The sequence below is a fragment of the Quercus lobata genome, chromosome 3 (genome assembly GCF_001633185.2).
Source record: "Quercus lobata isolate SW786 chromosome 3, ValleyOak3.0 Primary Assembly, whole genome shotgun sequence".
Lineage (NCBI taxonomy): Eukaryota > Viridiplantae > Streptophyta > Magnoliopsida > Fagales > Fagaceae > Quercus > Quercus lobata.
This window is the reverse complement of record NC_044906.1, coordinates 1,660,382-1,672,462: the sequence shown is the minus strand read 5'-3', so window position 1 is coordinate 1,672,462 and position 12,081 is coordinate 1,660,382. Positions and strand designations below refer to the sequence as shown.

General features: G+C 32.3%; 1 protein-coding gene across 10 annotated transcripts in view; it reads right to left on the bottom strand.

Moving 5' to 3' along the window:
- Nucleotides 1-12,081, bottom strand: part of LOC115979708 — a 41,127-nt gene that overhangs the window by 7,595 nt on the left and 21,451 nt on the right. For all 10 annotated transcript variants that reach the window (XM_031101776.1, XM_031101767.1, XM_031101768.1 and 7 more), the window contains 3 exons: nucleotides 9,978-10,490; nucleotides 3,610-4,347; nucleotides 369-1,448 (listed from right to left, as the gene is read on the bottom strand). In XM_031101776.1, coding sequence (XP_030957636.1) covers nucleotides 369-1,448; nucleotides 3,610-4,347; nucleotides 9,978-10,490 — 2,331 coding nt within the window. The remainder of the gene's footprint in view (nucleotides 1-368; nucleotides 1,449-3,609; nucleotides 4,348-9,977; nucleotides 10,491-12,081) is intronic.

The following is a 12,081-nucleotide window of genomic DNA, read 5'->3' as shown; positions in this document are numbered from 1 at the left end:
TTCAACTATATATAAGGCTATAACCTCACTTGAGGCACATGTCTCTCTCACGTCCAAGGATTGTTTGCCCAGGAGAAAGGTCATGTGACTGTCACAAGCACCCGCTAGTGTGTTACTTCCTATACACTTCAATTAACAGTAGATAAATGACTATCAATATTTTACTGGGGTATTAATACTATTAATGGTTCATGATTTATATTGCAATGGAAGGTATAAAGAATTTAACCACTGCTATGTAGAAAAAAGAAGCATATACTCCAAAATACTAAATTGGTTTGTTTCCACGGACAAATTGGACGAGCAATCTATGTGGGTGTGTGCCACATCTTTGGGATCATTATATGCAAATCTAAACTTTAATATACCTGTTCCTGTAGGATTGGCATGTGAAAATCCAGCTCGCAATCGAGAATGATTTCTCCAGCATCATTTATGACTGACTTTTGTGTGTTTAAAAGGCTCACGAGCTTTGGAAGCTGATGGAGTTCTAAGAGACGCAATTGAGGGAACAAGATCATATCTCTGTCTTCTATTTCACCCTCTTTTATGATTATTGCACCCATTATGCTGCATTCTTTTATCACCAATTCTTGAAGTTGTGGAAGGCCCTTGGCTATGGTTGACGAGAAGATAAATTTTAGTTTCTCACAATGTTCCACTTTCATAATGCTTAAGTTTCGGAAGGATGCCGAGGGAATTTGGCCATGACATATTTCTTCCAAGTTGATCATGTTTTTGAGAGAAAGCATCTCCAAGACAGGAAAGACACCATCAGAGATAACCATCCCTCTTGAGTTGATGATGTACTTGATCTCGACATTGTTTTGGACATGGAGATGCTTCAGTTGTTGGAAGCCTGTCATATCTAATTCATAGATGATGCTCTTAACACCCTTTAACTCATCCAACCACAGATTTTCAATACCATTCAACAACATTTTAATCCCCCTCTCCAAATGAAAGCTTGTATTCAACTTGAGTTTTAGTGCTCTTGAGTTTTCATGTTTATCAGACCAATCCCACACATCTCCTACGAATATTTTGTATCTTTGCAACTTCTTGAATAACAGATCTTTTGGCAACATGTTGGAATCTGGAATGTGCACTTCTAAAGTAGTCAATCGTGACAAATGCTTTAGCTCTGCAAGGCTAGCTCTTTCATTGTTGAGTCCTTCAACCTCCCACTGAGTGAAGCTATTGCCGACATGTAGCTCTTCTAATTGTATCAAACATGATAGGACATTTGGTGGAATCACTTTAAGTTTGGTACAATTGTTTAAATTTAAAATCCGTAAACGAGTCAAAAGCCCTGTTTCTTTCGGCAACTGTTCAACATTGGGGTGAACAAGGCTAAGAATTTTTAAATTTCTCAGCTCTCCAATCATAGCTTTGTCTTCCAACACACACTGATCCAAAAATAATGTTTCCAAACTAGGGAATGCAACCTGCAAGTCCATTCCGTGTGTGTTAATAACATAACTAATCATAGTAACTCACATAATAGAAAATAAGATATATACGAAGTAAAACAGGGGATTATAAAAATAGAATTACCTCTTCATTGAAGAGAGGTTGCACAGAGAATTCATTTTAAGTAATTAGGAAGCAATTAATTCTCTCAAACGACTAGAATAATTAAACTTTTGATATCAGTTTCTAATTTTTTTTTCTTTAAAAAAAAAAAAAAGTTTCTCATTTTTGATTGCTCTGTTTACCACATAAAGAAACAGAGCCTCTCACTGTAACATATACTCTCATTTTCTTCTTCAATAAAGATCACATCAATTCTATTTAAAGAGACGGTATTCTTGAAAAACCAAAACATTGCATAAGCTAGGTGCCTATATTATTGCTATTTCATTTGAGGCAACTTGGCAAGCAATGTGAGGAAAGAGTCATCAAAAGATATCATACGATAGCACATTATGATCCCGCCAAATAGCTAGGTTATAAATACGGGTTGCATCTTACTTTTATTAATTAATTTTTAATGTTTTTATAATACTATTTGTGCTATAAGCTTTTGTTACAATAAGATTTTATTAAAACAAGGTATACATATACATATTTTTTATCACAAAAATATGAGAGGTGTTATGTTCACAACATTTTCACTACAAATTATAAGTGATAAATTACTATTAGTTATAATTTAAATCTATAACTTAAATTATTTTTTTGCCCATTCATAACAACCAATAACAACTTAACATTTAGGATTTGTAGTGAACATGTTGTGGACATAGCATTTCTCTAAAAATATACATTATTTAATCAAATCATTAAAAAATAAATGTAATTAAATGCATAATATATTTCAAATTTGGGGCCAGTTTTTCCTTTTTGAGAGGATTTATGTTATACCATTAGTCTCTTACCTCCTCAACCAAGAAAAGTGGTTATTGATATAGGAAACAATCATAAACGTAATGCAAGACAAGAAATAAACCAAAAAAAAAAAAAAAAAAAAAAAAAAAAGATGCCAAGGAATTCTATGTTTATATGAAAAATGTATTTATGGTTTTGCATGAAAATATTTTTGAATACGGTCCCAAAGTGTCAATGGATCATATATCTTGATGAAAAAAAAAAAAAAAATCATGAAGACTTGTTCATAAATTAAAGAGTAATGAAAAATGTCATGAATATCCAATAAACCAAACTCTCAAAAAAAGAAGTATCTACAAAATATGAGATGAATATATGCTTGCAAATCAGATGCAAGGTGGAGTCATTTATAAGAAAACCATCTTACACAGATGCATTAAACAGCACTTGTGATTAAATTTTTATGTTTAACATGATTGCCAAAATTTTAAATTTTATAATGATGCATATAGAAGCTTAATTATGAGATTTTGTTGATATTTGTTAATTTGATAAACTTTTCGATGGACAACATCACAGTTTTTGTATTTGTTTTTTAATTGGCTCTGTTAATCATTGTTGAGCAAAATTCCTTATATGATATTTTGTGTTTTGTTTGCGAAGCATCTTCATATATGTATACTTTGATTACATAGATTTTAGAGATCCAAAAGGGGGCATGCAATTTATAGAATCTCCACATTGCATAGGAAAGCACATGAGGACATGCTTTTAAGGAGTGATATCCCTTCAATGTGTAGAGATGTCTATAGGAATATAACTAGATGAAAAATAAAAAGAAGAAATTAACATAGATTGAATTTTAAAGAAACATGTCATGAATCCTACAACTAACATAAATTAACTAATTGCGAACCTTTAAATTAAAACATAGTGGTGTAAGAGTCATTTACAAGAAAATCCTTTTTTCCAAAACCATGTTAATCAATTAGTAGTTGTTGTCGATCAATTGTTTCAATTTGTCACAATTTGACACCTGTAGTACTTTCATATTTCTGGACACGTTGACCAAAAAAAACACACCAAAGGTACCTATATTTTGATGCAAGAAAGATTAAGGATTTTGTTAAAAATAAAAAAATATATAGATATATGACCTTTATTAAGAACTTCGCGTTTGAAACTTGTTTTTTGCGTGAGAGACGAGTATGAATCCAAACAAAGTTATTATTTCTCGTAAATATAAATATTATAAGAGTAGTTAAATTAGCCTCTTACCTCTTCAACCAAGAAAAGGGGTTGTTGAGTGGAGGTCTCTAGTTGGCTCTGTTCAACTGTTTCTTGAAAGTTCAAAATTTTTGAAGCAAATATCTCAATTTGATCACATTTAGACACCTCCAATTCTTTTAGCAATGGCCATTCTGAAGTATGCACCCCTCGGCAAAACCACTTGAGCTTTGGCAAATTACGAAGAAATAGGAGAGTTACTTTAGGGAAAACAAATCTTGCTGCTGCTTCTGTAATTTCTTCCCGTGAAACAATTTCCTCCACTCCACAATCAACCATCCGAAGATCCTCCAATTGCATGAGAAATCTAGCCACAGATGCTGGGAACAAACTTTGCAAACTCTCACATTCCCAAGCACTTACTTCTTGTAGATTTGGAAAGTTAAAAATTCCATGAGGGTCCTTATTCCATATCTGCTTCATCTTCGGTAGATGACGCAAATACAATTTTTTCAAAGGAATGACTGTCACGGCATGTGTGTCTCTATAATCGTGCCCTTGAATTTCAAACACTTCTTGTAGTGAACCACAAGTATATACTTGTAAAGTCTCCAGACTTTGGAATCTTGTCAGCATATTAGATTCAAAGATGTTCACAAGATTTTCACAGTATTCAACAGATAGAGATTGAAGCTTGAAAAAGGAATCTTCAGCTACTTGATCATGCCATATGATTTTCAGGTTCTCCATGTGCATGATTGTCAATGTTTGCAAATTAGGGAATGCAACCTGCAAGTCCATCCCATGTGTGTTAATAACATAACTAATCATAGTAACTCACAAAATAGAAAATAAGATATATTCGAAGTAAAACAGGGGATTATTAAAATAGAATTACCTCTTCATTAAAGAGAGGTTGCACAGAGAATTCATTGGAAGTAATTAGGAAGAAGTTAGTTTCTCAAAAGACTAGATTAGTTAAACTTTTGATATCAGTTTCTCATTTTTTTAATTAAAAAAAAAAAAAAAAGTTTCTCATTTTTGATTGCTCTGTTTACTACATAAAAAAACAGAGCCTTTCATTGTAACATATACTTACAGTTTCTTCTTCAATAAAGATCACAGCAACTCTATTTAAAGAGACAGAATTTTTGACAAACCTAAAGTTTCATTTGAGGCAACTTGGCAAGCAATGTGAGGAAGGAGCCATCTAACGATAAATTCATTAAAATAGCACATTATGATCCTGCCAAATAGCAAGGTTATAAATACGGGTTGCATCTTACTTTTATTAATTAATTTTTAATGTTTTAATAATAGTATTTGTGCTATATGTTGAAGATGATAAAGCTAAGCACACCATTTCATTAAGTCTGCAGACAAAAGGCAGTCAGATGCATCATTTCATTCAAGTAAATAGCTAACGTATTGGTATTGCTCAAACAGTGTCCTATTGAAGATTCAAGAATCAGTTGGTATTGGCGGGCTTTTCAGTTAGGAAGCTGTGATCAACCAACTCAACAAACTCCACCTTTCATGGATCTAATCCGTAATTCCAGGGGTTCTGTTTTATTCAGTTAGGGAGATTTACTTGTATAAATACTGTATCTAGCACCAGAATGTAATTAAGCAAGATCAAATACAATTTCTCTTTGATATCTCTCTCTCTTTCTCCCTTTTCTTCTCTCTCTGCAATTGTTTGTCGTTCTTCAATCTAGCTAAACACTGTTAGATTCTCTCTTTAGAATTTCATTGCCATAAGCTTTTATTACAATAAGATTTTATTAATACAAGCAATGTATATACACATTTTTATCACAAAAATATGAGAGGTGCTATATTCACAACAAATCATAAGGGATAAGTTGCAATTAGTTCTAATATGAATCTACAACTTTTTTTTTTTTTTTTTTTGCCCATCATGGAAGATACTCGTTGTCACACGTGCAAAACTCTAAAAATTAATATTTGGCTAAATTACAAACTACAATCTTAATTTAGAGGTGCTTAGATTTTACATTTTGAAGTTTCAAAATTTAGATTTTACTCTTTGAATTTTTATTTATTTTGCATCAGTAGCCACTCCATCCCTATTTTCCGTTAAGTGTCATATAAGTTTGTCAATCGTATTTAGTTTTTCTAATAAAATGATGTCATGCTATTTTTATTATGCCATCTCATTTTTAATTTTTTTAGATCACAAATTATGTCACATTATCTTATTGGACAAACTAAACATGCATGAAAAAATTTTGTGGCACTTAAAGGAAAATATGGACAGAAGGGTTACTAATGCAAATGGGAAAGAACTTTAGGGAATAAGATCTTAATTTTGAAACTTCAGGGTATAAAATCTAAATACTCCCAAACTTTAGGGGTATAGTTTGCAATTTAGCCTTAATATTTCTTAAATCATGAAGTATAAAATAGTGTTTTTTTTTTATTATTATTTAACTAGGTTAATTACATCTTAATTTTATATATTAAATTTTTTGTGATCCATAGCCAACCCCATAATTTTGAGATTTTATTTATCTATTTATAATATAAGGAAGTGGTGTCCTAACCTTTAGTCGAACTATTCCACTCTCCTACCCATCATATGTCCCAAAAATTTAAATAACTGATTTTTTGGTGGATTGAATTTGGAACCCTTTGTGTATACGTCACAGCTCACACCAACGTGCCCACCACATGGATATTTTCATTTTTTATTTTTTGAGAAACCACTTGGATATTTTCATGATGGTTCAAAAATTTTGAAATTAAAATTTTTTTAATGTTTGATTTTTGTTGTTGTAATAATATTATAGTATAATAATACTATTTGTGCTATAAGCTTTTATTACAAGAACATCTTATTAAAACTGGGAAAATTGCATTGGGAGGTTACTAAAATTACTTTCCCTAAAAAAAAAAAAAAAAAAAAAACTAAAATTACACTAACTTTCCTTATTGTTTTGGACTATACAAACCTTACTTTCCTTCTTCCAAAATAAACTACACTTTCTCCCTTAAACATTGTTAAAAGTCAGTAACAAAAGATGATTTATTTAGGATTTGTGGCAAATCTAGCTTCTTTTGTTTACCACCCAGTTGTTCTTCTCCTTGGCACAGTACACCTTCCTCTCCATATAGCTCTACCGAAAATTTATCAAATGTTTTCTACACTATTTATTTAAATCTGTCCCAAAACAGCCTCTAACTACCCACCTACTTGTTCAGCCATAGCATAAGCATATATGTTAATTAGAGACTCGAATAAATTTCAATACCACATGTGTGGGTAAGTGTGATTCCAATTTCTGAATTCCTATAATCATCAAGTAACAATCACTTAATACTCAAGAAAAACCCAAGTATCTAATTCACCGAATCATCAAAGCTTGTAAACCCGATATGCCAGTGGTTGAACCAACCTGATTTCCCCCTCTTTGTTTAATCAACCACCAACTTTGTAATCACATCTATCTACATATCAAACTCACTCAAACACCTCTAGAAATCTTCCACCATCCACCGAACCCGCATCAGACAACCAAAGCTCACACCTCAATCCTCGAGGGTGGGAAAATCAAAATCAAAGTGTTAGGACATATATGAATCACTTGTTAGGAACATATGTTACTATTTTATGTAATTGGCTAATCCTTTAACAAAGTGCACTTTACTTGTAATTGGGTTGATCTAGGTGTTTTTAATACTTCAAGAAACAAGGCTTCAAGATCAAGTATTGAAGTCATTCAAGCCTGTCCAAGAAACAAGCTGAATAGTGCAAATTCATTAAATCTCGACACTTGGCTCGACAGCTGCATCTATCGAGCTTAAAAAAGCTGTTTCAGTTCATGTTCTTGACACCTACTCGATAGCTTCTTGACACCTCCTATCTGTCGAGGTTTAAGAAAGAAACAAAAATTCTGATCCGTTTTCTTGGAATCCATGAATGTGTCTTTGGGACTTCTTTTCTCCTAACCCTAGACATATAAAAGGATTGATTTAAGGGCCGTCAAAGAGTTCACAAGTTGCACAAGTGTTGAGCAAAGTTTGTTCAAGCAAATTGTGACTGGAGACAAAGTTTTGCTTTAGTTCATCATTTTTGAAAAAGTTGCTGTGTATATGCACTGTAGGGTTTTGTGACCAAGCATCTTATTGATCTTTATTGTTGGGATGAACTGAAGAACTTTGCAACCAAAATCTTCTTCTAGTTGGTGTGTTATTCACGTATTGAGAGCCGTGCATCATTGGTTAGTCACATACTGGGATCCGTGCAACGAAAATGGTGGCGTTCATATATTGAAGAGTTCAGAGATTCTGAAGTCGTAAAAGGCTTTTGCTGTAAGTTCATCTACAGTAATTGTAGAGTCTAGGGACAAAGGTTTTGTACTAGATCTAAAACTTCTCTTTACTATAGTGGATTGCTTTTTAGGAAGGTTTTTCCCCAGGCTTTTTTACTGTGAAATTAGTTTGTTTTATTAGTTTTCCTGAGTCATTATATCTTGTCTTATTTATTTTTCTGCTGCATGAATTTGACATGATATTGATATTTGTTTGTTTTAACAAGTTTTATTCATAATAAATCTAACTAACAACTTGGGTTTAAAACTTGTTAATTCTATCAACCGGGGTTTAAATTTCCCAACACAAAGAAAAGGGAAAAGATAAAAAAGGGGGGGGGGGTTTCAATGTAAGGATGAGAGAGAGAGAGAGGGACTAGATTTCAGTCACAACCTCACAGGGGAGGACAGAAGCAACCAAAAGATGTGTTTTGGAGGGTAAATGATAATTTCAATTAGAAAGTGATGGTAAAAAATATAAATTTATTAATTTCTGGATAGTGACTTTTAAGTTTTAACAGTGTTAAGCTAACGGGATTTGAATTAGGTGCAATTTCCCCCTCATCACTCATAAAATATTTTTACCATCTTTACTTTTTTTTCTTTTTTCCTTTTTTTTACTTTTTTAATTTTATAACTTTTTTATTCAATGGTTAAGATTTGGAAGTTTCTTCTTAGCCATTGAGAGTTATTGCACCTAATCTCAACTTTGAGAGATGATAGTTTATTTTGAAGAGCATTCATATTAGTTCGTGCAAAAATTTCTTTTTATTTTAGGATAAGAAACTACTTTTTCTATTTTACATTCTAACTTTTCAAAACAACCCACATTAAATTATATATTTTACACTACATCTCATTAAATTTTCAATTTTCTTGATTTTTTAATTGTTTATATTTCTCCACACACAACAACCGTTATCCTCTCTTCTTTCATCCTCAAGTTAATCAAAGAAAGAATAAAAATAAATACAAAATGAATAATGATAGTACAAATTTATATTGTTACTGTAGCGACTATGTATTTTTACACAACTTTACATGGTCTAATATGGGTGAAGGTTGGACTTGGTTAAAATGTGGTTTTCTTTCTATTATACTAGCATTGATGCAAGTGCTCAAGGAAGGTTTATATACAATTCAAAATAATGAAAGAAGTCAATGAAATTTAGTAAACTTCAGATTAGGTTAGAGTAATTTTTTCCATTAAAACGGATTTGGCTATGTACATAAAGGCTAATTGGTGAGACCATACACAATAGTCATTTAAAGTCTCTTTAAAAATTTTAATTAAATAATAGGGGCGATTAAAATAAGTTTTAAAATTTTCAATATTTAAGTGTTCATTTGGTAACCTCTTATTTTTAGGTAGCTTATTATCGTAGTGTTTATAATATATATATATACATATATATATAGTTTTTAGTAAATTTTAAGTTAAATGTGTGACCAAAAACCAAAAAGTAAACTTATTTTTTGAAAAATTAAAAGTTAGATTATTTATTTTAAAAAAAGTTTAAAAAAATTAGACAAAAAGAAAAAGTCAAACTGACTCTAAATTTAGCTCCATAAATTTGGCCACAAATAATTTTCAACTATATATAAGGCAATAACCTCACTTGAGGCACTTGTCTATCTCACGTGTCCAAGGATTGTTTGACCAAGAGAAAGATCATGTGTTTATCACAAGCACCCACTAGTTTGTTACTTCCTATACTCTTCAATTAACAGTAGATAAATGACTATCAATATTTTAGTGGTATTATGATTAACACTTCAATTACCATTAGTGGGTGTTTATCACAAGCACCCACTAATGGTTCATGATTTATATTGCTATGGAAGGTGTAAAGAATTTAACCACTGCTATGTGGAAAAAATTAACAGTATATGATTTCAGTTAATTGATCGTGCTATATGATTTTTAAGTTTCCCAAGTGCAAGATTCTCAATGTTTCCAAACTTGGGAACACAACCTGCAAGTCCATCCTGTGTGTCCTATTGACATATCTAATCATAATAACAAACATAATAGAAAATAAAATATATACGAAGTAAAACAAGGGATAATAAAAATAGAATTACCTTTTCATTGAAGAGAGGTTGCATGGCAATTTGAGAGATCTCCTCTGAATTCACTTCCTTAAGTTCTTTGCCTGAACTAACAGTTTTGAATATGAATGACTCCAATTTAGGGCATTTTTCTATCACCATATCCTTCAATGATGGAAATTTGATATTGCTTCCTACGCAGAATCTTTCGAGGACTGGAAGATCTTCTAGAAACAGGACTTCCAGTCGAGGGAACAACACCTTTGGAATTATTTCTTCTTCTCCTAAGTCTTCTGTGAGTAGTACCTCTTCCATTACCTTACAGTCCTCAATGACAAGATATTTGAGCTGAATCATAAATGTCGCTGTAGAAGAAGACAATAGGTATTTTAAATTGCCAGAGCCTTTCACGGTCAAGTTTCGCAAATTTTGAAATCTCGGGTCTGTTAATTTGAAAGAGGAGGTTGCCCGATGTTGGTTGTGAAGTAGTATCTCTTCGGAGTGTATAGAGGACAGTTCGAACGTTTCCAAGTTGGGGAACACAACCTGCAACAACAATTAATTATCTACTTCAGCAAACTTGTTTAAAGAAATGAAGAAAACGGTGTCGTATTTGGCTAATACAACGGGGCCCAGACCTCAAACGATGATGAAGTCCAGACTCAAACGATGTCGTAAAGACTTGGAGTACTTTTTTATTTTTTAGAGAGTTTTAACTTAAATGATGCACGCCTGATCATTTTTTCTAGGGTTGTCAATGTTTGACCCAACCCGCGAACACGACACGAACCCAACACGGGTTTTTTCGGGTTAGGGTTGGGCCTTAATGGGTTTGGGTCATAAACGGGTCAACCCGAAAGCAACACGATAAGAAACATGTCATAAGCGGGTCAACCCGTATAACCCGCAATAGACACGTTTGACACGCCAATTTATTTGTGTCAACCCGAAATGACCCACTTAACACAACCCGTTTAACTCGTATAACAAATAAATATTTATTTTATTTTAGATTTGTCAAATACCTTTTATATCCAACATATATTTTAAATTTAAAAAGCAAAGTGAGTAATTATAAAAATTTACAAGGGATATAATTAGAAATTGAAACTTTCAGATCCTAGAACTACTAATACTTTTTTTTTTTTTTTTTGGCATAGAACTTGCACAAATAAAATTGGATGAGCTTGTGGAAGATGTTATGAATTTTGACATCAACAAAGAATCTATGGATGATAATCGTGGTCATAGTTAGGATTAGTTTACTGTTTGCTCAAATTCTTTCAATATTGATACTTAGCATCTGGCGAGTTCCGAGGATATTATATTTTTGTTGAACTATGTTATTTTATTTTTGTTAAACTTTGTTATTTTGAATTTGGGTTGAAGTGTATGCATTTCTTTTGGAGTGTAAAGAACTTATTTCTAGATGAATGTTATATTTTTGTTGAACTATATTATTTTGAATGTGGGTTGAAGACTTGAGGTGTATGCACTGCCTTTTGGGATGTAAAAAAAAAATATTTCTAGATGGATGTTATATTTAATATTATGCAAGTTAAAATGGGTTGTGTTACATTTGTGTCAACCCAACACGACTCATTTATTAAGTGCGTCAAATGGGTTGGGTCAGGTCAACCCGCCTTATTAACAGGTCGGGTTAGGGTTGAAGGACCATGACACGATTATTAAATGGGTCGGGTTAGGGTTGAGTCATTTAGTCGAATACCCCTACCTCGACACGACACGAACCCGACACGCTAACCCGAATTGACACCCCTAATTTTTTCCATTTAGCTCAAGTTGTTAGTATTTGATTAGACACGTGTTCTAATTCAATTGGTTCAAGTAATTAGGAAGCAGTTAATTCTCTCAAATGGCTAGATTAGTTAGACTTATGAAGGAACAGAGCCTCTGCAACAACAGTTAATTCACTCAAGCATTTTTGGTCACTCTGTTTTCTATATAAAGGAACAGAGCCTCTCATTATCTTATAAAAAAAAATTAAAAAAAAAAGCCTCTTATTGTAATTACATATACTCTCACAGAAATCCTATTTATAGTGAGAGAGTATTTTTGACAAACCTAAACAGTGCATAAGTTAGGGTACGTATATTATTGTTATTTCATTTGAGGA